The sequence below is a fragment of the Lampetra fluviatilis genome (genome assembly GCF_964198595.1).
Source record: "Lampetra fluviatilis chromosome 74 unlocalized genomic scaffold, kcLamFluv1.1 SUPER_74_unloc_1, whole genome shotgun sequence".
Taxonomy (NCBI): domain Eukaryota; kingdom Metazoa; phylum Chordata; class Hyperoartia; order Petromyzontiformes; family Petromyzontidae; genus Lampetra; species Lampetra fluviatilis.
Window position 1 is genome coordinate 203,726 of NW_027620433.1, and position 27,190 is coordinate 230,915.

The 27,190-nt window shown below is 46.7% G+C and overlaps 1 protein-coding gene across 1 annotated transcript in view; it reads left to right on the plus strand.

Moving 5' to 3' along the window:
* Positions 1–9,504, plus strand: part of LOC144953869 (uncharacterized) — a 33,994-nt gene extending 24,490 nt beyond the window's left edge. Inside the window, 4 exon segments of the mRNA XM_078884521.1 lie at positions 1,799–1,940; positions 1,942–2,206; positions 3,028–3,156; positions 9,277–9,504. Coding sequence (XP_078740647.1) covers positions 1,799–1,940; positions 1,942–2,206; positions 3,028–3,156; positions 9,277–9,504 — 764 coding nt within the window.
* The last annotated feature ends 17,686 nt before the right edge of the window (positions 9,505–27,190 follow it).

The following is a 27,190-nucleotide window of genomic DNA, read 5'->3' on the forward strand; positions in this document are numbered from 1 at the left end:
GCCTCACTCCTCCGCCGCGTGCTGCTTTGTGGTGGCAGGTCCACCGCCCAGTAGGGGTGGTGGCGGTGGTCGTGCATCGGTGCCAACCGTGACTATCACCACACTACCCGCCCACCCCGTGATACTCGCTACACACACCACACGGGTCCCCAGAGAGACGGTGCCACTGGGACCACAGCTGGGGAATGAAGCTGAGCAGCAGATGCCAGGACTACAGTGGAGAATGACTGCTGCCATGAGACCTCACATCACACATACACACGGGACTAATCCATTAGCATAGCCGGCCCCACACTGGGCCCCTTCCATGCTGGTTTTCATTAAGGCAGTCCTCATGGGATGACCTTGCCATGGTTTCCAGGACATGGTCGCATTAGCATTTTATTGTGCTTGAATTTATGTTACTTGCAAATGCACATCATTAGTCGTAAATGCGAGGGAGGGGTTAAGATGTGCACGTTTAATCCAGTGTTAACATTTATTTTAGCATCAGATTTAGGGACACTGTTGTTGATAAGAATTCATCTGGACGTGGCACGTGCCTTGTTCTACTCGATCAACCAAATTTAGTACAATGTTGGTCATACAGGAGTGTGATTTCATTCATGAGTAGTATTCACAGAGCCCATATGACACTAACCTACCTAAAGTTATGGTGAAACAAAGTAATCTTGAGTGACTTAATTCTCAGCTCAGACATGATCATCGCAATCATTTCCAAAGACGTGTGGGGTCCTGCGAGAGCAGGTCCCGACTACAAACAGCTGGGCAGCAGAATCGGAAGTAGCTGCGTCGCCCTCGAAATGTGATGTTGCTGCTGTTGTTGTTGTTGCTGTTGTAGTTGCTTCTGTTGCTGTGATAAACGCAGGGAGGTGATGTCCCGTGATGGGATGACGCCTTTGATTAAAGCCTCTGATCAAACTCACCCGATTGACGCCCTTGATCGTCGCATTTGATCAACTCTGATATTGTATACTCTCACATGTTAAGCTCTAACATAGTGAAACGTAATATTATAACATATGAACTACAACCTATCCATTGTAATGCTGTAAAAGAATATTACCCATTGGGTTTCACTCCCTCGTCGAGAAGGCCGTTCTCTTCCTTTTCTAAAGTTACATGCTAATTTCTCTGCATTCACTTTAAATCGAGGACAAAGTTTTTCCATTTATTCAAAATAAGCGCACAATTACACACTGAGATGCACTTACATATGCATGCATGAAGCACAATGGGCACATTACCCTTCGGTATGTTAATATACACGCATATTGTACCTTCCAAATTAACAATCGAATGCAAATATCCTGAAAGACAAAGGATTGGATCCTAGGGGGGGAGTTATAAGGCGGCTCAGAAGCAGAGCTCAATGCCATTTCGAGAGGGAACTTGATGAGGTTGGACGCTCGACTCGTCGCTCTGCTGATCGCCCTTCAACCGCGAGACAACGCAGCCTGGCGAGCACAATTGCTGTGTCGACAGTTAGGCGACATTGCGTCGGGAGAGTTCGTGGCGACATCTTCAGACGGGTTCCAGACATCGATATACCGTGAATCTACAAGTAAGTGTCTATTTTCGCGCAAAAACTCTTAAACGTGTTTGTCGTCAAATTAGCGGGATTTTTTTGCGTCTCGGTTAGACGCGAGCGTCGTTCTTGTTTTTGCAGTTAACACAATCCAAAACTCAACGCTAAACATCCTTGCGGTCGATAGCGTACTTTTTACTTGATAACACAGCTGCTGTTACTACGCTCACATGGAGCAGAGACGCTCTCCACAGCCCCACGCACACGGAGGCAAGAAGCCATTCAATTGCTCTGTGTGTGGGAAGTCCTTTTCACGGCCATCACATCTTCAGAGTCACCAGAGAACACACACGGGCGATAAGCCATTCCTGTGCCCTGTATGTGGGAAGACATTTGAAAGGTCATCACATCTTCAGTCACCAGAGAACACACACGGGCGATAAGCCGTTCCTGTGCTCTGTGTGTGGAAAGGCATTTGCACAGGCATCAAATCTGCAAGATCATGAGAAAACACACACGGGCGAGAAGCCATTCCTGTGCCCTGTGTGTGGGAAGACATTTGCACAATCATCAACTCTTCAAAACCATCAGAGAACACACACGGGCGAGAAGCCATTCTTGTGCCCTGTGTGTGGGAAGGCATTTTCACAGTCGTCAAATCTTAAAAGGCATCAGAAGGTCCACGATGATAGGAAGCTGAAATCAAAAGGTGAAATTCAAGGTGCTGCAATGATTCCTGAAGGTAATTCCACCTTCGATCCCATGCAGTTGGATCCCGAGAGATGGCTGGATGTAATGGAGTGGCTCGAGGATCAAACCGAGAGCTCGGGGTGACTGAAACATAATATTGCATGTGGTTATACCTATTAAGCCATATCGAGTACTTTTGTGCGTAATTTTTTCCATTTTAGTTATACAGCTTTTGTGAGAGTTTCGTGACGTGCACAGCGGTGGTTTGTAATCTTATCGGATTACTTGCTGAAGTGGTGTGATGAGCACTGGTCGTGTTTCTGTTGAGCTCAAGTTGGAAAGCGTCTGTAGGAACATCTTTACTCAACATTTTATACGGATGTTTTTTCAAGTATATAGATTTTTTTGGTTGTACATTGATAACGCGTTCGTTGGATATATGGCATTGACTTCAACGTGATGAACTAATAAGAAAATAATGGAGAATGATACTTTAACGCTTTGGTATTCCTGAAACGGATATGGTTTGCATTGTACTGTAACTGTTTGAACATATGACATAATACATATTCCCTTCGAGTTTTGACGTAAAAATTATTGCACATTAATAAAAACGTATTTTAACAAATGTTTGTCCGGTCTTGATTTTATAATGTTCCTAGAAAAAACATGGTAAGAGAATTTCAGGTGGAGGATCTCCGTCACACAAGTGTGCCCTTAACCGGCAGCATCTTGGCTGTCTACCCGATTAACACGTGTTCCTTGAGGGGAACACATTTGCTCAGTCATCAACTCTTCAAACTCATCAGAGAACACACACTGGTGAGAAACCATTTTTTTGCCCTGTGTGTGGGAAGACATTTGCACACTCGTCAAATCTTCAGAGTCACCAGAGAACACACACGGGCGCGAAGCCATTCCTTCAACATAGACGCACAGTGAACAAACGTGTTAAACTAATAAGCATATCATGGGGAATGATACTTTAACGCTTTGGTATTCCTGGAACGGATATGGTTTGCATTGTACTGTAACTGTTTGAACATAGGACATAATACATATTCGGTTGGAGTTTTAACGAAAAAATTATTGCAGATTAATAAAAACGTATTTTAACAAATATTTGTCCGTTTATTTATTTTACAATGTTCAATGCAAAAACGTGTTTTAAGCGAGTTTCAGGTGGAGGATCTTCGTCACTGGAGTGGAAAGGTCCCCATTATAAATTTATTCGCAACGTTACGGTCCCAAATCATCAAGTATGACATGTGAACTGTAACACTATCAACGATAACAAAAATAATTTAAATACTATAATCTTTTAACTAGTTTCATAATTTATAACAACAAAAACAGAGGTACGGTATTATTAGTTTTGAACAACATAAATGGAGGTTCGTGATTATAATCGCTTAATAATAATTATAATCGCACTGTGATAATGCTAGAATCACACTTTGGCCATATGCATGTTAAGTGAATGCGAACCGGGGGTAGGATATGCAAGATTTGAATCTCATTACCATTATTAAAATCCCACTGTAGTCGTCGACTGTCCACTGTTGGATGAATGTAATGTCAATTTAATCGAATAGCTATAAACGGTATTGTTGTATGTGTCGGGTTATGAAATTTTGATGAAAATAATAAAAATTAATAATTTTCCGAAAAATGCGCAAATCGCATTAATTATGTTAATGTGTGAGTTAATATGCATAAATTATGATAATGTGAGTAATTATATGTATAAATTATTATACTCACGGAGATAATCGTAGTAATTTATGCGGATGCTTGCGATTATGTTAATGTATGCAGTTATGATAATTAGGCTCAGCTTCGTTTATCCAGTGTTATATCAATCAGGATAACACGATTATCATCGATTAAACGTTTACCGATTATCCTAGTGTGTGTTATGATATTTTAGGTCTCCATTTTCATATCTCATCACAGGATACAGTTATCAAGAATTAGATAGTTTTGCATGGATTTGGAAAGAAGCACTCGAACAGTTGGTGTTAAGCAATTTTATTCTAACAAGCATGTGACATTCTATCATGCAAAAGCAGGTATTCGTCAATAAATTCATGGGCAAGATTATGCAATTAACGAAAATGAATGACTAAAAATACTTCTTCATTGGCGAAATTATGCATTTAACGAAAATGAATGACTAAAACATTTATTATTCATGTAACTCGACGGCAGCAACTGCTTTGCACGATCAGTTGATATTGAACGCACCACCTCGAAATGGCAACCCTTTTTGAAACGCAAAGATACATTTTTTTTTTAAGTCTTATTCGTGTGCGTGCTGTGTGCGTTGTCTCCTCGTAATATTAATTGTGTTGTTAGCTTGTGTGGTGTAGGAGGATACAAACAGCGGCCAGAAGTTTTCTCTGGGTTGGGCGTGGCCGCCGCGAGCCCCTGCGTGTCTCTGCTTGTGCGCTCTCTCTCCCTCCACTGCTGGATGCCGAGTTGGCACGACGCTCGGTGACGCCCGGTGACGTCCGAGTCGTGCTGCTCTTGCGCTCTCTCTCCCTCTACTGCTAGACTACGAGTTGGCACGACGCTCGGTGACGCCCGGTGACGTCCGAGTCGTGCTGCTCTTGCGCTCTCTCTCTCTCCACTGCTGGATGACGAGTTGGCACGACGCTCGGTGACGCTCTGGACGTCTTGTCTGTTTACACTGGTCGTTGGTAGGTGTGCCCTCAAACACACGGGGCATTCGATGGCGCTGTCCTCTTCCTCACAGCCGTTTGACCAGGCTTTCTCCATTGCTTCGCGCTCTCTGCTTTGCACGCTTGGTCGACGCTTGGCGATCTCCGCCCTTTTACAGGTTGATTGCTTGTCGTCACTCGTCACTCTCTCTGCTCCGTGCTTCCCTTGTTCGTGCAGCTGCCAGCTTCACTCGCACTTAACTTCGTTCTGCGAGAAGCGACACCGGCTATCGGCATCGGTGTTTCGTTTCCTCACGACGCTCCGCCAGACGGAGCACGGCTGAAACCCAGCCCCGACCCAGGTTGAACTCAGACTTCTGCGACTCGAACAACTCCTCCTCGTTCCATCACTTCTCGAGGCACAACCGCCCCAGCTCTCTTGCGAGCCCCCGTCGCAACGCTGCGTCGCAAGCCGAGTTGCGAGACCGAGCGCCTCGGACAGACTGCTCTCAGACTGTCACTTTAACGACGTCTCGTCGTCCCATCTCTCCTTGAGGCACGACTGCCACACCTCTCTTGCGAGCCCCGTCGCAACACCGCGTCGCAAGCCGAGTTGCGAGACTGAGCACGACTCAACCCAGACTGCTCTCAGGCGGTGTGTGCGCCCGTGCCTAACTCAAAACGTGACTCCCCTCTACTGCGCATTCCTTGTGAGCGGGCAACAAAAAACACAAACAGAGCGAGAAGAAGCAGACACCCCGCGACCCTTCCTCGCGACCTTTCCTAACCCTCCAAGCATTCATGGGCCATCTGTTTGTGCTGCGGGGAGACAAAGACGGCCGTGTTTAACTAAAACGTGAGCACCCTCTCCTCTCTCCGCGTCTCTTGCGAGGGAAAATAAACAGAAAAAAAAAACCAGATGTTCTCGAATGTCAGCACAAACCCTTCCCTTTGTGACCTTTCTGCTCCCTTCTTGCTTGCCCTGCGTGGGTCATTCTGAGGTCAGACCCCGCTGGAAGACAAAGGTGGTCGAGGAGATGTATGCGATACATTTATGTGGTCCTGTGTGTTACATTTATTCTTGAATTATATTTTATGAGTTCCTTCGGTCTTAGTATCGTGGTTATCATTCGTCTATGATTAATGAATATTCGTAATGATCCTCGTCACATTATTATTTTGGGGCTTCGCCAAGTTTAGTTCTCCAGAGATTGGTGTTTTATTCTGAGTTATATTTTAATGTCCTGAGGTTAAATGTAACTATGTTTCCACTTAAGCTTTCTGGAATTCGTACTCTTTAGTTTTTCGGAAGGTCGTGTAGATAGGAAACATATAATTCTAAATAATATGTATGCGGTGAATACGAGTAATATAAGCTAATTACTAATAAAAAAACCTATGGTTTGTTGGTTAATTATTTTTGTTAAGTTTCTACTTTTCGGTTAGGAAAACGTTAAGAAACGCGAGTGGCAACCGTTATTATCCTTTACTCTGCTCTGCACCCCCTCCGTGCATCTCAAGATGTCTTGGGAGTTCAGGTTATCGATCTTTGTCCATCTGGATGTCTCTGACCTCTCTGAGACTGACTTCTTACCAGTTTAATGGCCGTTTCACAGATTCCTGGTGTGCTTGTAGTGGTTGTTTTCATTATTTAATTTTAAAAAATATATATATAGATATAATAATTAAAAAAAAATTCTTAATTATTCTTAATATTAATAACGGAAAACAGGGCATAGATACAACAGTATGTAAACAGATAAAGTGTATAACAATCACATATTATAACATAATTGCATTTCATATGATTTGAAAAACATACGTTCATAAAAAAAAAAAACTGAGAATTTCGTGGACCTTGTGGGGAGATGGAGCGCAGTGGATCGGATCGTCTCCGCTGCTGTCGACGGGGCCAAGCAGCGAATGTTTAACTCCAGTGACAGCACCTTACCCAAGCTACATCTCCCCAACAAGCAGTCTTCCATCTGCTGTGTATTTAGCCTTATATTTGAGGACGCTATTGAAGGTAACAATTCGTCACGAAAAGGCATGATTACAATGTCTTTCATAAAGGAGTATGAGTTAATTCATGAGTAGTATTCGCTAAGCCCAGATGGCACTAACCTGCACTCAGTCATGTTGAAACAAAGTAAACATTAGTCACTCAAATCTCAGCTCATTCATGGTCATTGCAATTATTTCCAAATCCGTGTGGGGTCCCACGAGGACAGGGCACGGCCAAAAACTCTCACGTTATAAACTAAACTCTAACATTATAAACTCTAACAATATTACTTTTATAGCTATACATTAAAACGCTCTAACAATAACACTGTAAACTAATTTTATAGTAAAATCTCATGTTGTGAACTCTAACAATATAACCTATGAGCTCTACATTATACCGCTAAAAAATAACATTATAAGTTAGTGTTATAGATTAGAACACCATACATTGAAGTGAGATATTGGAATCGTATTCGAATTATTAGAATTACTCCGTAGTCCTCTTAGAATCATACTTTGCTCGTAAGTACGTTACATGTATTTACGTAACATGTCTGTATGTAATGTCTGTTTGTAATATGTACGTATGTAATATGGACGTGCGAACCAAGGGTGGGATCTGTGAAACGGAAGGTGCAGGATCAGGATCTGATTACATTTTTTGTCGTACCAGAATTACACTGTGCTCAAATCTACGTTATATGTAAGTACGGATCAGAAGACCAAAATGTGGCCTGCGAGGTGCCAGGTTTAGAATCGCATGAAATTATTAGAATCACACCATCGTCGTATTAGAATCAAGTTGCCCACTGATTGATGAATGTTCTATCTCAATGGCATCGAATAGCAATATACAAGTATGGAAATAGATACATAATTGAACAAACCCACGATGAGCTCGTGAGATTATGAATCGTTACAATTCTAATGACTCCAGACTCTGTAGACTATAGAGGGTTATTTTATTTAGCCTGTAACACTGCTTACAACACCGGAATCACGATACAGCAACGACAACGACGAAACAGCAACCAGCCAGGACCCGATATTCCACCAAAACAGCCCCGGACCTCGTTCCTCCCCCGCTCTTATTCTCGTTGTGAATCTACCCCCACCCTTTGTCCCGCCTTCCCTTATTTAACTCTTTATATCCTAGTAATAGGTTTTAAAAATAAAACATAATAAAATAATTCTCACGACGTTTCGGCTACAACGCAAGCAGCCATTCTCAGGTGAAGAATTAAACACAACCATGCTTGGAGCGTATATTTAAGCTGGGTTGGAGGGTGAAGAAGAGCGCCTTGACAAATTAATTTGCATATCAAGAGGAATTTAGCATATTTATGGGAAATGCGTAGGAGGTGGGCGAGGGGGGGTTTCAAAGTCATATTATTTTCCTTCTACGTGACTTTACCGAAAGAACCAAGAAGATGAATTTAAATGCGATTAAAACCGCGCACCTCCTAGGTTACATTTACGACTCCAGATGTGCATCTACATATAACATACATTCTAGCTCAGTGTAATTCTAATATGACCATAGTGTTATTCTAATCATTTTTATTAGATCCTAATCCTGTACCCTCCAGTTCGCATATCAGACCCCCGGTTCGCATGTCCAACGGACATACATATTACATACATACGAGCACAGTTCGCTTGCACGTACCCTATTATACATACAAATGCGCAGAGTGTGATTCGAATACGATCACATTGTGATTATAATACTTCGAATGATATTCTAATATTGATTTGAAGCTTTCGTGACTGCAGGAATTAATACTCGTTGTTTTTGTCGGTAAAGTCACGTAGGTAGAAATAAAACAAAATAAATCACGAGGTTTCGGACGAAACACAAGCGCCTTCAGGTGAGAATAGCGATATCCGCGATGTCTGCTGCGAGCAGCACGATGTCTGCTGCAGACATCGTTTGTGCGCTTGTGTTGCGTCCGAAACGTCGTGATTTATTTTGTTTTATTTCTTCCTACGTGACTTTGCCGAAAGCACCAAAGAGTATAGATATTCTAATTCTGTCCCTCCGTTTACGGTGTTATAAATTATATAAAAAAAACTAGTTTATAGTCGTTTCATATTTAATGTTATCTTTAAGGTGTTACAGTTTACGTGTGTTAGAGAACACGGGTGCCCGCTCCGTCTGTCGCCGTGGAGACTTGTGCGGTGTGAGGGCTCACACCCACCGGTAACACCGGTTCCGCGGTCCCTTTAAACGAACGTTATCACCCGCTCGCGGCGGTCGCGCGTGTGCGAGCAAAGTCATTCGCCCTCCGACCCCTGACCCCCGTTCAGAGCGTGTGATCGATGCGCGGGGCTGTGTGAGGGGAGGCGTCGCATTGGATTGGCGGAGAGGCAACGATGCGTTTACAGGCGTACGGAAGCCGGCGACGAGCCATGCCCCTCTCGCGAACTCGCGGAGGTGCGAACCAGGGAGGTGAACCGTCGGGCGACAGTCCTTACCCCGCGAGCGATGAGCCCAGCGGCGGCAGCATCTGTTCGCAGACCAGCGAGGGGTCGGGGAACGGCGGGACCCCTGCAGTCGGCGCCCAGCAGGGAGAGACCTCGGGGGCCAGCGGCAAAGACAGGACCACGGTGTGAAGCTAAGAATTCGAACGAGATTCGAATATCACACTTCAATGTACGGTGTTCTAATCTGTAACACTAGTTTATGATGTTATTTTATAGCGTTATAATGTATCGCTCATAGCTTATATTGCTAGAGTTCACAACATTATAGTTTACTATAACACTAGTTTGTAGTGTTATTTTAAAGGGTAAGGCGCTGTGACTGGAGTTAGGCGATGTGACTGGGTGATCACACGGATTCCGAAACACAGCGGAGACGATACATTCCACCGAGCTCCGTCCCCACATGGACAACGACATTCTCAGTTTAAAAAAAATGAATAGAAATGTTTAAAAACTTTTTGAAATCCTGTGTATTGTATATATGTTATAATGTGTGATTGTTATACTCTTTAAATGTGTGTATATACTGTAAATAGCCATTAACTTCTATTGCCACACATTCATCCAATAGTGGACAGTGTGATTCTAATACGACTATAGTGGGATTCGAATAATTGTAATTTGATTAGAACAACCTACATTGAAGTGTGATATTCGAATCGCATTCAAATTATTCGAATCACTCCGTGGTCCTCTTCGAATCACACTCCGGTCGTAAGTATGTAACATTCATGCATGTAACATGTCTCCTATGTAGTTACTATGTGATTTTTATATGTGTGTTTGTAGTAAGTATATGTGCATGTAGCATGTATGTACGTAGTAAGTATGCATGTATGCATGTCTAGTGGTGGTATTGACGTGCGCCGACTGTGACAGTGATGGATCACGGGGCGGCGCGGGGTGCGGGGTTGGGCACGCGTTGTGGGCGTGGTGTGGACGCGCGCGCCGGGAGTGACAGATGACGGGGCGGCGCGGCGTGAGTGGTGAGGCACGATGAGATGTGGGAAAAGAGGATCGTAGCCAGCGCCCGGCGATTGGTCGAATAAGTGGGTGCTCGCAGCGACGTCCGCAGGTGGGGTATAAAGGGGGACGCGCGAGAGCACTCGGGGAGAGTTACCCAGTTGAAGACCCGAAGACGGAGCTGAAGACTTAGCCAGTGGCGTTAGTCGCCGAGTAGCTAAGTGGATGTTGGTCATCCGAGTAGCTCAGTGGCGTTAGTCGCCAAGTAGCTAAGTGGGTGTTTGTCACCCGAGTACTAAGTGGATGTTGGTCATCCGAGTAGCCCAGTGGCGTTAGTCGCCGAGTAGCTAAGTGGGTGTTTGTCACCCGGGTACTAAGTGGATGTGGGTCTTCCGAGTAGCTCAGTGGGCGTTAGTCGCCAAGTAGCTAAGTGGGTGTTTGTCACCCGGGTACTAAGTGGATGTGGGTCATCCGAGTAGCTCAGTGGGCGTTAGTCGCCAAGTAGCTAAGTGGGTGTTTGTCACCCGAGATACAAAGTAGGTGTTAGTCACCTGTAACCAAGTTTGATAAAATAAAGAGTGTGTTACCCGTGAAGTCGTCTCCCGCCGAGTTACTACACTACAACTGGCGTCAGAAGTAAACCTGTCTTCAAGAAGTATGGACACAAGGAAGACTACCCGTACCCACGAGCGAGGTCGGGATGACGACGGCGTACCGGGGACACCGACCTCGGGAGTAGAGGACGAGGAGTTGCCGCCGATGCAGCACTTCGCGGTGATGGCCGACGCTCCGCTTGCCTCCGTCACCGGCCTCCAGGACGCGCACGCCCGGTTGGCGGAGTTGCTACTCGCCGCCGCCGCTGTCTTGGCCGACATCTCCGTTCCGGCGAGCGGGAAAACGGCTGCGGGGGTCGTGGAGGAAGCGACGGTGGAGGATTCCCGCCAAAGGGCGCTTCGCGCCAAAAGTCTGGAAGTTGCCGCCGTTTTTGGGGGGCCGCCACCGATTGGCGGGAAAGACGGACGCCACGTGGCCGGACACCTCCGCGCAGCGCAGCCCACGTCATCGGCGCGCGCCGGAGCCCTCCATTTTGCGCCTGACAACCGAACCGACATTTTACACAACTCCAGCGGAGCGCGGGAAAATCTCTCCGACGTCGACGACGATCGGGTCCGCTGTCGGCGTTCAAGGCGGATGGGGGCGACTGGGGAGCCTTCCAACGAAGGTTCCTCGCTCATCAGGAGATGTCGGGGTGGTCCGACACCACTGCCCTGCGTGCGTTGCCAGCGATGCTGGACGACGACGCGCTTGCAGCCTTCACATCTGCTGCAAGGTCGTCCCGCTCTACGCTCCAGGCCGCACTACACCTGATGGCGAAGGTGTTCGGGCCGCCCTCCACGTGCCGCCACCAGTTCTACGATCGGCGGAAGGTGGCTGGGGAAACGACGCTAGCCTACCGCACGGCACTGCTCGCCTTGGCGGACGCGGCTTTTCCCCGCATGGATAAGGAGGGGAAGGACGCCATGGTGACGGAGCAGCTGCTGGTGTTGGCCCACGAGTTGGGGGTCCCCATCAACGTGGCAGACGAGATGGAGATCTGCTCCCTGGCGATCGCCACGAGCATTCACGCGTATGAGGTCCTCAAACGCAAGCCGGGGGTCGCCTGCAAATGGCCGGGGAATGCGGCACTGGCCGCCACGATCGCCGAACCTCAGCCAGCTGCGGTGCAGGAGCGGGGCTTCGCTGCATCGTGTCCGGGGGAGTGGAGAACGGGAGGTCGTTCGCCCACACGTTCGCCCCGCAAGCTGGAGCAACCGAAACCTACGACGTCCGTCGTCTGCTACAACTGCGGCCTTCGGGGTCACGTCGCAGCCGGGTGCCGGGCCCCGCGTCCGCGCGCCGCAGGACCACGTCGGGACGACGACCAGGGCCACAAGTCATCCCAACAAAACCCGGCAAGTCGCGGCACCTCACACGTTCGGTCCACAAACACGGCACATTCGGGTCGCCGCTTCGCGGTGGGGGGTTCGCGGCTGGGTGCCGGGGGTTCAATTCGGCGAGGGGGGTCCGTACGCGGCCCGCAAGCAGTCGAGTGGTCCGAATTGGCCCACAGGATCGTGGCTGCGTCAGCCGGGTCGTCCGTGGTAACGGGGTTCATTGACGGGGTTGAGGTCCGGGTGCTTGTTGACACGGGTGCGTCGGCCACCATCATCTCGGACCTTATTTATAACATTCTTCCCGTCCAAAGTAGACCCCTTCTGCCAGTAGACGTGCCATTTTATGCGGCGAATGGGGGATCCCTGGGGATCATCGGCCAGATTCGGGCGACTATTTGCATTGGGGACATTAAATTAGCGGGCCCTATTTTTGTATCATCATCGCTGGCCGTTCCCTGTTTGCTAGGTACGGACTTTTTGTCAAAAATGCCCATCAAAATTCTTATTGATCAGGCCTGCATAGAGCTTCCGTCAGGTCGGCGGGTTGCCTTCTTGTCGAGCCCTATCAAAGTGCGCACGGTTTGTGCGACGGTGCAGGCGCTGGCGACTCACACTGTACGGGTACCCCCGGGATCGCAAATGTTAGTACCCCTTCGGTTCAGGAAGCCACTCGAGGTGGGTGCGGAGGCACAGGGGGTGCTGTTGGGGCCGTCAAACAGAGCCAGTAAGGGCCTCGACTTAGCGGTTGCTCAAACCGTGGTGAGAGGGGACAGTGAGCCGTTCGTAATGGTCCTGAATACGGGGTCGCGGCCGGCCGTAATTGCGCAGGGAACGGTGCTGGCTCACGCCGCGCCGCTGCCCGTTGAGGAACGGCTCGTGGCTCAAGCAGATTTTACTGTCGAGTCGCATCCTCAAAGTGATGAGGGGACTGAGTGGTTGGACTCGCTGTGTGCGGGTTCTGATAACTTGTCCGGGGTGCAATTGGGAGCATTGAGGGGTTTGCTCATCGAGTTTGCTGACGTGTTCAGCAAACATAACTACGATATCGGCTGCACTGACCTGTTGCGCCACCACATAGCTACAGGGGACGCGGCCCCTATTCGTCAGAATCCCTTCCGGCTCAGCCCGGCCGAGAAGGAACATGTGCAATCGGCGGTTAATGATATGTTGGCGGCCGATATCATTTCGCCCTCTTCTAGTCCGTGGGGTGCTCCTATTGTCCTAGTAAAGAAACAGGACGGGTCCTTGCGGTTTTGTGTCGATTTCCGCCGCTTAAACAAAATCTCGATGGCGGATGCGTATCCGCTCCCCAGGATGGATGAGTCGCTGGATGCCTTGGCGGGAGCGCAGTTTTTTTCCACACTCGATCTGCTTTCTGGATTTTGGCAATTGCCACTCGATAACGAGTCTAAACCTAAAACTGCTTTCCGGACACCTGGGGGCCTTTTTGAATTCAACCGTTTGCCCATGGGCTTACATTCCGCTCCCGCCACGTTCCAGAGACTCATGGAATTGGTTTTGTCGGGCCTCCAATGGGATACCTGTTTGATTTATCTTGACGATATTATCGTCTTTAGTCGGACTTTCGAGGAGCACCTCCAGCGACTGAGAGCGGTGTTCCTCAGGATGCGTTCCGCTAAGCTTAAATTTAAACCGGCTAAATGTTTTCTGCTTCGGGAATCGGTCAGGTATTTGGGCCATATCGTGAGTCGTTCAGGGATCTCGACGGACCCTGCTAAGACGCATTGCGTCAGCTCATGGCCAACGCCAACCTCGGTCACGGAGGTTCGTAGTTTCATTGGTTTTGCCTCCTATTACCGTCGTTTTGTCAAGCAATTTGCCACCATAGCCAAGCCCCTGCACGCTTTGACGGCTATGGGTGTGAGGTTTCACTGGGGGGCAGAGGAGGAGGATGCGTTCTGCTCCCTCCATGACGCTTTGGTGCAGGCTCCCCCCTTGTGTTACCCCGATTTCACACAACCGTTTTTGCTTGACACGGACGCCAGCAATACGGGTATCGGGGGGGTGCTCTCACAGTTGGTCGGGGGGGTTGAACGGGTGGTCGCCTACGGTAGTAGGGTTCTTTCCCCCGCAGAACAACGCTATTGCGTAACTCGTCGTGAATTGTTAGCCATTGTGTTTTTTACACAGCAATTCAGGCCGTATCTTTACGGCCGTCATTTTACGGTCCGGACGGACCATGCGGCTCTACAATACGCTATGCGCGTGGCGCAGCCATCGGGCCAATTGTCCCGATGGTTGGAGGTCCTTCAAGACTACCAATTCACGACGATTTACCGCAAGGGGTTGCGGCACTCAAACGCGGACGCCTTGTCGCGGTTGCCGCCGTGCACGGACTGCACATGTTTGTTGGGATCAGCGCGGTGCAAACCCCCGGTCGCCGGCACCCCGGGAGTTGCGCTCGCCGCCACTGACACCCCGGGAGAGGACGCCCCCACGGGGAGGGATTCGCTGTTGTCGTTGCCCCTCATTGAGTGGGGCCGCCTCCAGATGTCCGACAGCTCCCTACTTACGCTGCGTCGGAAAGTTGGCGCTCCCGAACAAGGGGAGGCGCGGGTCGGTTCCTGGGTGTGCAGACAGGGCCTGTTGATGAGGTGGGACAACATGTCCCGGCGTCACGTGCTCGTTGTGCCTGTTGCTATGCGGGGTAGGGTTGTTCTGGCAGCTCATGAACGGCTCATGCATCTGGGTTTTCACAAAACGCTCGCCCTAATCCAGCGAGACTATTATTGGCCGGGGATGGGTAACGACGTGGCGAATATTCTTAAGGGATGCGTAGGGTGCGCCAAAAGGAAACCGCCACCATTGGCAGCTAATCCACCGCTGCAATCCATTCAGGTTTCGCGTATAAACGAATTGGTAGCGTTGGACATCTTGGGGCCCTTTCCGGTTACACCAAGGGGAAATAGGTTCCTGCTGGTTGGCGTGGAATACTTCACCCGATGGCCTATGGCATGGCCGCTCGCCAACCAGTCGGCTGCGGCGGTGGCGGACGCCTTTGTCCAGGGTTATGTGTTGGACAAGGGCGCCCCCGAACGCTTGCTGACGGATCAAGGGAAGAATTTTTCGAGCGTTTTGTTGCGCGAGGTGTGCGACCTGTTGGGTACAAAGAAAGTGCGTACTTCCCCCTACCACCCGCAGACTGACGGGATGGTTGAGCGTCTGAACAGAACGATTACGTCTATGTTGTGCCAACAGGTCTGCGACGATCAGGTTGATTGGGACTTACAGGTGCCGGGGGTACTCGCGGCCTATCGAATGGCCCCTCATGCGGCGACAGGGTTTTCCCCATTTTTTCTTATGTATGGGCGGGAGGCCGATCCGGCCATGGACGTCCAACTGGGGATTTCCCAGCCACGTGCAAAATCTAAATTGGCAGACCACATCAAATTTAATATCGCCAAATTGACTGAAGCGCGGGAGGGGGCAAGGTTGAATTCGCGGTCGCGGCAAATGGCAAACGAGAAATTGCATGAGCGGAGGGTGCATACGCATGATTGGAAACCAGGCGATAAGGCCTGGCTGCATTGTCCACATGCACCGTTGGCTACGTCCCCCAAGTTGTTGAGACCTTGGAGGGGACCGGTGGAAATTGTGCGGGTTGCACGGCCCCAGAGTATACAGATTAAATGGGGGAAACGCCGTTGGTATGTGCACCCCTCCCGACTGAAGCCCTATGCGGCACCGTGTGACCCCGTTCTGTGCCGTGACGACCGGGCGTGTGATGTGACCGTCGACTCGGGGAGGGAGGTGTCGCAGGCTGATCCTCACGTGTCTCCACCTGACCCACCCCCAGGTGCCTCGGGCTTGACGGCTGCTGACCGTCGAGAGCCTGAACCCCGGGGCACGCACGAGTCCTCGATGCCTGGCCGATGTCTTCCTGAACCGCCGGCACCACCGGACGTTCGACCGCGTCTGGTGCCGTACGACGGACCGGCAAGGCGGACTCGGGCTAGGTCTCAACAATTTTCATGAGGACGGTTTTTTTTGTGCTCTACACCGAGCTCGCCCGGTGTTCCCCTCTGCCGGGGTAATGTCCCGTTGTAGGGACGCTCGGAAGTAAAGGGGACACTGCACGAGTCGAAAGAAAAACATTTTTTTTCCATTTATTTTTTTTGTATACACATTGCTATTGTCACTCGCCGGTTTGTATATATTGTGCTATTATATTCTCAGATTTTTTCGGTAAAGTCACGTAGGTAAAAACATTAAAATTAATGAAAGTAAAATTTTTATTTTATTTTACTTTCATTAATTTTAATGTTTTTACCTACGTGACTTTACCGAAAAAATCTGAGAATATGAATCATTGCAGTCACGAAAGCTTCAAATCTAGAAATATTGTGCTATTGTCGCGGGGGCATTGGTTGAGGGTTGCGGATGGTGGTGTTCGCGTCGTGTTGTGTTGTTAGATTAGTTGTTGTTCTTGTTGTTGTGTTGTGTTACGGGGCACACAGGGAGGGTTTGTATATTTGTGTAGCAGCCGGGGCGGCTGCGAGCTATGTGGTAGGGGGTGATGTAGTGGTGGTATTGACGTGCGCCGACTGTGACAGTGATGGATCACGGGGCGGCGCGGGGTGCGGGGTTGGGCACGCGTTGTGGGCGTGGTGTGGACGCGCGCGCCGGGAGTGACAGATGACGGGGCGGCGCGGCGTGAGTGGTGAGGCACGATGAGATGTGGGAAAAGAGGATCGTAGCCAGCGCCCGGCGATTGGTCGAATAAGTGGGTGCTCGCAGCGACGTCCACAGGTGGGGTATAAAGGGGGACGCGCGAGAGCACTCGGGGAGAGTTACCCAGTTGAAGACCCGAAGACGGAGCTGAAGACTTAGCCAGTGGCGTTAGTCGCCGAGTAGCTAAGTGGATGTTGGTCATCCGAGTAGCTCAGTGGCGTTAGTCGCCAAGTAGCTAAGTGGGTGTTTGTCACCCGAGTACTAAGTGGATGTTGGTCATCCGAGTAGCCCAGTGGCGTTAGTCGCCGAGTAGCTAAGTGGGTGTTTGTCACCCGGGTACTAAGTGGATGTGGGTCATCCGAGTAGCTCAGTGGGCGTTAGTCGCCAAGTAGCTAAGTGGGTGTTTGTCACCCGGGTACTAAGTGGATGTGGGTCATCCGAGTAGCTCAGTGGGCGTTAGTCGCCAAGTAGCTAAGTGGGTGTTTGTCACCCGAGATACAAAGTAGGTGTTAGTCACCTGTAACCAAGTTTGATAAAATAAAGAGTGTGTTACCCGTGAAGTCGTCTCCCGCCGAGTTACTACACTACACATGTAACATGTGTAATGCGGGCGAAAGCGACCTTCCGGATGTGACGTCACGAGGAGGCGGAGCCAGGTGACGTGGGTGAAAGGTAGGGGGTCCTTAAGCGGGAAAACCGGAAGGAGAAGGCAGTCGGGGTGTGAATGGAAAGGTGTGGGGCCACGCGGGCGTACGAGCCGAGGGGGCACCGTCAAAAGCGGGAGCCAACCCTGGGAACAGTAGGGAGCTACTGGGAGGTGTAAAGCTGCAGATAGAGATAGGCAGTAAGGCTGTGTGTGAGGGGCAGCGGGGTGGCTGCCAAGAATCGCAGGAGCGACGAGAAGGCGAGACAGCACGAGGCTGTCAGAGCTGCAGCAGGAACAGCCAAGGGAGCTGTGTGAGAGTACAGCAGCGGAGCTGCTGTGGGGCTGCAAGAGCGACAAGAACAGCAGCGGGGCTGCTGATGTGGACTGGAGTGACATCGGAACCAGCACAGAGAGAATAAGAGAGACAGCCGTGTGGGAACGCAGTACGGACCGAATAAAGGACACTGAGCCAGAGATCGTGGTCAAGTCTTTTATTACACATGTATGCATGTAACATGTATGCATGTATGTAATATGGACGTGCGAACCAATGGTGGGATATGTGAAACGGAACGTGCAGAATCAGGATGGGATTAAAGTTATTTGAATAACACTTTGGTGGTATTGGATCAAGCTATCCACTGCTGGATGAATGTTAATCTCAATGGCATCAAATAGCAATTTTCAGTATGTATATATAAAATAATCGCACAAACCCAATATTACATACATACATGTTACATACATACATGTTACATGCACATATACTTACTACAAACAGACATATTACATACATACATGTTACATACATACATGTTACATACTTACGACTGTAGTGTGATTTTAGGAGGATTACGGAGTGATTCGAAAAATTCGAATGCGATTAGAATATCACACTTCATTGTAGGTTGTTCTAATCTATAACACTAGTTAATAATGTTATTGTATAGCGTTATAATGTATAGCTTAAGGCCCGGGGTGCCTCAAGGATCCGCCACGTGCGAGTAACCGGTGCCTGGAGCCTGGTCAAATTCTTCAAAAGAAGCCAGGGGCCTGCCTAATCCTTCAAGGCTGTGATGCGAACCCTTGACGCCCCGAAATGCACAAGATTCTACCATGGGCGCGGGACGGGCGTCGAGAACCAGGTCAAAATGCGCAAGGTTGCGCTTGTAGGCTCCACGCAAAATATCAATGCTGTATAGTGCTATTCGGTGCCATTGCGATGGAACATTCTACCAGCAGTGGGCAGCTTGATTCTAATACGACCATGGTGCGATTGTAATAATTTTGATGCGATTATAAATCTGGCACCACCCAGGCCGCATTTACGACTCCCGATGTGCATCTACATTTTACATACATTTTAGCTCAGTGTAATTCTAATACTACCAAAGTGTTAGCGTATAGGATTCCCTGTATACTTGATGATTAGTGACCGTAACGTTGTGAATCGATAAATAATGGGGCCCTTTCCCCTCCAGGAACACATGTTAATGGGGAGACAGCCGAGATGCTGCCGGTTAAGGGCAGATGTGTGACGAAGATCCTCCACCTGAAACTCGCTTAAAACACGTTGTTGATATGAATAAATAAACGGACACACATTTGTTAAAAAAACGTTTTTATTCATCTGCAATCATTTTTAAGTCAAAACTCGAACCGAATGTATTATGTCCTATGTTCAAACAGCAAAACATATCCGTTCCAGGAATACCAACGCGCTAAAGTATCATTCCCCATTATTTCCTTATTAGTTCACCACATTTGTTCACTGTGCGTCTATGTTGAAGTCAAGGCCATATATCCAACGAACGCGTCATCAATGTACATCCTTAAATCGGTTATCTAAAGTCGATTAATACCAACCAAAAAAAAATGGCATTGAACTCTGCTTCTGAGCCGCCTTATAACTCCCCCCCTAGGATCCAATCCTTTGTCTTTCAGGATATTTGCATTCGATTGTTAATTTTGGAAGGTAAAATATGCATGTATATTAACATACCGAAGGGTAATGTGCCCATTGTACTTCATGCATGAATATGTAAGTGCATCTCAGTGTGTAAAAATGCGCTTATTTTGAATAAATGAATGCAGAGAAATTAGCATGTAACTTTAGAAAAGGAAGAGAGCGGCCTTTTCGACGAGGGAGTGAAACCCAATAGGTAGTATTCTTTTTTAAATCCTTTATATTAAGTTCATTTGCTTGCTTGCACGCTTGCTTGCGAGCTTACGACTATGCAAATCTTTCAGTCGTTTTTTTACCCACTTCCCGTGATCCAATCGAGCTGACATTTTGCACACAGACTCGTTGTGCATGACAATTAATTTTCGTGAATTTTTTTTCTCCAAAATTTTACACTTTTAGGAAAAAAATTGTATATGTCATTACCAATTGCTTAATGGTGGCAAGCAATCATCTGACCCATAGTTGACAGCCATCTCAAGCCAGAGGACGAGAGGACTCTAGGCGCCACGCATATAAAGGATTTATAGTGAAAAACTTTGTTTTTACGGGTTAATTTTTTAATCCTTTATAATAAGTTCACTTGCTTGCTTGCTTGCACGCTTACGACCGTGCAAATATTTCAGTCGTTCTTTAACCCACTTCTCGTGATCCAATCGAGCTGACATTTTGCACACAGACTCGTTGTGCGTGACAATTTAGTTTCGTGAATTGTTTTTTCCAACATTGTACACTTTTTAGGAAAAAAATTGTATATGTCATTACCAATTGCTTAATGGTGGCAAGCAATCATCTGACCCATAGGTGACAGCCATCTCAAGCCAGAGGACGAGAGGACTCTAGCCGCCACGCATATAAAGGATTTATAGTGAAAAACTTTGTTTTTACGGGTTAATTTTTAAATCCTTTATAATAAGTTTGCTTGCTTGCTTGCACGCTTACGACCGTGCACATATTTCAGTCGTTCTTTAACCCACTTCCCGTGATCCAATCGAGCTGACATTTTGCACACAGACTCGTTGTGCGTGACAATTTAGTTTCGTGAATTGTTTTTTCCAACATTGTACACTTTTAAGGAAAAAATAAATTATATTTAATTACCAATTGCTTAATGGTGGCAGGCAATCATCTGACCCCTAGGTGGCAGCAATCTCAAGCCAGAGGACGAGAGGACTCTAGCCGCCACGCATATAAAGCACTTATAGTGAAAAACTTTGTTTTTACGGGTTAATTTTTACAGCGTTACAATGGATAGGTTGTAGTTCATAGGTTATAATATAATGTTTCACTATGATAGAGCTTAACATGTGAGAGTCTACCATATCAGAGTTGATCAAATGCGACGATCAAGGGCGTCAATCGGGTGAGTTTGGTCAGAGGCTTTAATCAAATGCGTCATCCCATCACGGAACACCACCTCCCTGCGTATATCACAGCAACAGAAGCAACTACAGCAGCAACAACAGCAGCGACAACAACAGCAGCAACATCACATTTCCAGGGCGACGCAGCTACTTCAGATTCTGCTGCCTAGCTGTTTGTAGTCGTTTCACATATTCCACCCTTGTTTCGCACGTCCATATTACAAACATACATTTTACATGCATACATGTTACATACATATTACATTCATGCATATTACATACAGACATGTTACGTTCTCACGAGCATAGTGTGATTCTTAGAGGACCACGGTGTGAAGCTAAGAATTCGAATGAGATTCGAAAATCACACTTCAATGTACGGTAATCTAATCTGTAACACTAGTTTATGATGTAATTTTATAGCGTTATAATGTATCGCACATAGCTTATATTGTTAGAGTTCACAACATTATAGTTTACTAGAACACTAATTTGTAGTGTTATTTTAAAGCGTTGCAATGTATAGCTCATAGTTTAAAGGTTATATTGTTAGAGTTTATAATGTTAGAGTATGCAATGTGAGTTCATAATTTGAGAGTTTGTGGACGTGCTATGATCATGTATGAGCTGGGATGAGCGACTAATGTTTACGTTGTTTAACCATAACTGTGTGTAGGTTAGTGCAATCGGGGCTTAGTGAATACTACTCATTAATGAACTCATACTTCTTTCGGATAGAAATTGAAATCGTGTTGGTAGAACAAGTCGCCTGCCTTTTCTAGACGAATTGTTATCTTCAAGTGCGTCCGTAAACATATTGCTAAAATACACAGCATAGGGAAGGCTGCCTTGTTGGGGAGATGTAGTTTGGGTAAGGCGCTGTGACCGGTTGATGACACGGATTCTGAAACACTCGCTGCTTGGCCCGTCGACAGCAGCGAAGGCTGTCATATACCGCCCCATTTACGAGTTGGCTCTTTGGGGCTGTATAATGTTTATAGTTGAAGGTGCTAGGTGTTGTTTTCTTCTAACAGCTGTGCGTATGTCTGTTTTTACGATTTGTCCATTGATGTTGTTCTTTTTATTGCGGCGTTTTTTTATTGAGTTCTGTCACTTGAGTGTTGCAGTTTGTTTAAGAATTCGTCACGTGAGCGTGATGTTTTGCGTGTGGGAATTTCTGTCACAATTTGTGATTGTTATAATAATTGTAATGATTCATAATCTCATGAGTTTATAATGGGTTTGTGCGTGTATTTATATTCAATGACATTTAGCAGTGAAAATCGTGATTGTAACATGACCATGTTGTAATTGTAATAATTTTTATCCGATCCTTGCACATACACTATACTGTAGTTGCTTTATTTGCTGTTATATACGCAGGGATGTGGTGTTCCGTGATGGGATAATGCCTTTGATCAAAAACTATGATCAATCGCACCCGATTGATGCCCTTGATCGGCGCATTTGATCAACTCAGACATTGTAAACTCTCACATGTTAAACTCAAACATATAATATTATATATCATGCTCAAATGCCCTTTGGATTGCACCCGTTGGGTTGCACTTCCTCGTCGAGGAGGCCGCTCTGCTCCTTTTCTACGGTTACATGCTTATTTCTTACATTAACATCATGCTAATCTCTCACACTGTGGTCGTACGTATGATAAGTGAATATGCGAACCAGGAGTAGAATGTGCAGGATTAGAATCGAATTACAATTATTCGAATCCCGCTAGTCGTATTAGAATCACACTGTCCACTGAATGTGTCGAATCAATGTAATTTTTTTGAAACTAGAATGTCGTTGTCCATGTAGGGAGATGGAGCACAGTGGATCATATCGTCTAAGCTGCTTTTAGGAATCCGTGTGATCACCCAGTCACATCGCCTAACTCCAGTGACAGCACCTTACCCAAACTAAATCTCCCAAACAAGGCAGCCTTACCGATGCTGTGCATTATGTTTATGGGATAACAGATGTGTGTATTTTCCCATACGCCTTGCCCAAAAAGACTGATTGTCCGCTTAACAGCCTAGCCTGTAAACCATCATTGGTGATAGTGTTGTTTGAGAGCAGCTATTAAAGTCGCTTTGGCGACTTTAATAGCTGCTGGTGGCTGGCCAAACCATGCCTCGCTGTTTGTCTCCAGAGTGATGACGTATACAAACCAGACCAAGCGGAGACCATGTACCAGATCGGATTTTGGTACCTGATGTTAGAGTGATTGTATTGCAAGTGTGGTCACTACGCGTCTGTACGTGCTCACTCCCGAAGCTCGGCGATTTTTGGGAACGCAACGGGGCTGCATTCACTTTAAATCGAAGACAATGGAGGGCATGGGGAACGTGTTTTTCCATTTATTCAAAATAAGCGCACAATAACACACTGAGATGCACTGACATATTCATGTATGAAGCACAATGGGCACATTACCCTTCGGTATGTTAATAGACATGCGGACTGTGCCTTCCAAAATTAACAATCGAATGCAAATATCCTGAAAGACAAAGGATTGGATCCTAGGGGGGGAGTTATAAGGCGGCTCAGAAGCAGAGCTCAATGCCATTTCGAGAGGGAACTTGATGAGGTTGGACGCTCGACTCGTCGCTCTGCTGATCGCCCATCAACCGCGAGACAACGCAGCCTGGCGAGCACAATTGCTGTGTCGACAGTTAGGCGACTTTGCGTTCGGAGAGTTCGTGGCGACATCTTCAGACGGGTTCCAGACATCGATATACCGTGAATCTCCAAGTAAGTGTCTATTGTCGCGGATAAACTCTTAAACGTGCACGTCGTCAAATTAGCGGTATTTTTTTTGCGTCTCGGTTAGACGCGAGTGTCGTTCTTGTTTTAGCAGTTAACAAAATCCAAAACTCAAAGCTAAACATCCTTGCGGCCGATTTTTGACTCGATAACACCACTGCTGTTACTACGCTCACATGGAACAGAGACAATCTCCACAGCCCCACGCACACGGAGGCAAGAAGCCATTCCTGTGCCCTGTGTGTGGGAAGGCATTTGCACAGTCATCACATCTTCAGAGTCATCAGAGAACACATACGGGCGAGAAGCCATTTCTGTGCCCGGTGTGTGGGAAGACATTTGCAGACTCATCAACTCTTCAAACTCATCAGAGAACACACACGGGCGAGAAGACATTCCTGTGCCCTGTGTGTGGGAAGGCATTTGCAAAGTCATCACATCTTCATATTCACCAGAAAACACACACGGGCGAGAAGCCATTCCTGTGCCCTGTGTGTGGAAAGACATTTTCACAGTCATCACATCTTCAGAGTCATCAGAGAACACATACGGGCGAGAAGCCATTCCTGTGCCCTGTGTGTGGGAAGACATTTGCACAGTCATCAACTCTTCAAACTCATCAGAGAACACACACGGGCGAGAAGCCATTCCTGTGCCCTGTGTGTGGGAAGACATTTGCACACTCATCACATCTTCAGAGTCATCAGAGAACACATACGGACGAGAAGCAATTCCTGTGCCCTGTGTGTGGGAAGACATTTGCAGACTCATCAACTCTTCAAACTCATCAGAGAACACATACGGGCGAGAAGCCATTCCTGTGCCCTGTGTGTGGGAAGACATTTGCACACTCATCAACTCTTCAAACTCATCAGAGAACACACACGGGCGAGAAGCCATTCCTGTGCCCTGTGTGTGGGAAGGCATTTTCACAGTCGTCAACTCTTAACAGGCATCAGAAGGTCCACAATGATAGGAAACTGAAATCAAAAGCTGAAATTCAAGGTGCTGCAATGAGTCCTGAAGATAATTCCACCTTCGATCCCATGCAGTTGGATCCCGAGAGATGGCTGGATGTAATGGAGTGGCTCGAGAGTCAACCAGAGAGCTCGGAGTGACTGAAAAAATATTATGTTATGTGGCTATACCTATTAAGCCGTATCGAGTACTTTTGTGTATAATTTTGACCATTTTTGTTTTACAGTTTTTGTGAGTTTAATTACGTGCACAGTGGTGGTTTGTAATGTTATCGGATTACTTGCCGAAGTGGTGTGATGAGCACTGGTTGTGAGAGGGTTCAATTGTAGTCGTTAAGTGTTCCTGTTGAGCTAAAGTTGGAATGCGTCTGTAGTTAGATCTTTACTCAGCATTTTAAAAGGTTTTTTTTTCAAGTATAAAGTTTTTTTTGGTTGGTAATAATCGACTTTAGATAGTCGATTTCAGGATGTACATTGATGACGCGTTCGTTGGATATATGGCCTTGACTTCAACATAGACGCACAGTGAACAAATGTGGTGAATTCCTGGAACGGAAATAGTTTGCATTGTACTGGAAATGTGTGAAAATAGGACGTAATAAATATTCCCTTCGAGTTTTGACGTAAAAATGATTGCAGATGAATAAAAACGTATTTTTAACAAATGTTTGTCCGGTCTTTATTTTATAATGTTCCTAGAAAAAACATGTTAAGATAATTTCAGGTGGAGGATCTCCGTCACACAAGTGTGCTCTTAAACGGCAGCATCTTGGCTGTCTACCCGATTAACACGTGTTCCTTGAGGGGAAAGGTCCCCGTAGTTAACCGTTCATCAACGTACCAGTCCCTAATCCCGAAGTATGTCGGGGATAAACTGTACTTTAAAACATGTAAACTGTAATACTATAAACTATAACACTAAACATTAAACGATTATTAACTAGTGTTTTAATTTATAACCATATAAACGGAGGTAAGGTATTATAATATCATTAGAAGCATTAGAATCACAGTGTGGTCGTATAAGAATCACGCACAAACCCATTATAAACTCATGATATTATGAATCACAAATTGTGACAAAGCGAAATTCCCACAAGCAAAACACCACGCTCACGTGACGAATTCTTAAACAAACTGCAACACTCAAGTGACAGACCTAAAAAAAAACGCGGCAAAAAAAACAACCTCAATGGACAAATCGTTAAAACAGACAACACACGCACGTTAGTAACGTAGGTAAAAATAATAATAAAATAAAATAATACATTAAAATAACTAAATTAAATCATGACGTTTCGGAAGCAACAAAAGCCTCCGTCATCAGGTGTAACTTCTGTAGCGTGTGAAAAAAGCTATTCAGGGAGGAGCCAATGAGTGGGGGGGGGGGGGGGAGAAAACCACCCCCCCCCAGACTCATTGGCTCCTCCCTGCCCAGCACCCGATATAAAAAACACGTGTCTTGAATAGCTTACAGTAATTTTACTGGAGCAGTTACACCTGACGACGGAGCCTTGTGTTGCTTCCGAAACGTCGTGATTTAATTTAGTTATTTTCATTTATTTTTATTTTATTATAATTTTTTTACCTCCGTGACTTTAGCGAAAGAAAGCGTCAAATCAAAATTAGAATATAATTAGAAGTATTAGAATCACAATGTGATCGTAATAGAATCACACTCTGCGCATATTTACGTGTAGTGTACGTGCAAGCGAACTGTGCTCGTATGTACGTATGTAATATGCATATGTAATATGTCCTTTGGACATGCGAACCGGAGGTCGTATATGCGAACTGGCGGGTGCTGGATTAGGATCGGATTAAAATGATTAGAATAACACTATGGTCGTATTAAAATTACACTGAGCTAGAATGTATGTTATATGTAGATGCACATCTGGAGTCGTAAATGCAAAATGGGAGTTGCGCGGTTTTGATCGCATTAAAATGATTATAATAACAACGTGGTCCTATTAGAATCACGCCATCTACTGCTGCTGATGTTTGGGTGGCGGCTTCCGATTCGGGCTCAGCTCTTCCTTTACTCGCCTGGATGGTGCCGCGGGACGCAGCGTCTCATCCGACAGGCGTTGCAGCAGCTGGGTGATGGCGTCCGTGAGTTTGTCAACTTTCTCTTCAAGTTGAGGCCGTTTCCCTCGTGGTCTCCTGTCTCTGGGCGTGCTGTAGGTTGCTCATGGCCGAGTTGGAGCTGCATGTTGAATCGGGTGTAGAGGTTATTTTAACAATATATTTAAGGACTGTGTTGTGTTTAGAATGCGTCTCGACAAGGAAGGTGACTTGTCCTACACGGGCAGCCAATTTTTTTACAATTTCTGTCATCAAACAGTGTGAGTTCATTCATGAGTAGTATTTGCTGAGCCATGATGACATTAACCTACATACAGTTATGATTAAACAAAGTAATATTTAGTCACTTAATTCTCAGTTCAGACATGATCATCGCAATCATTTCCAAAGACGTGTGCGGTCCCGCGAGAGCAGTGCCC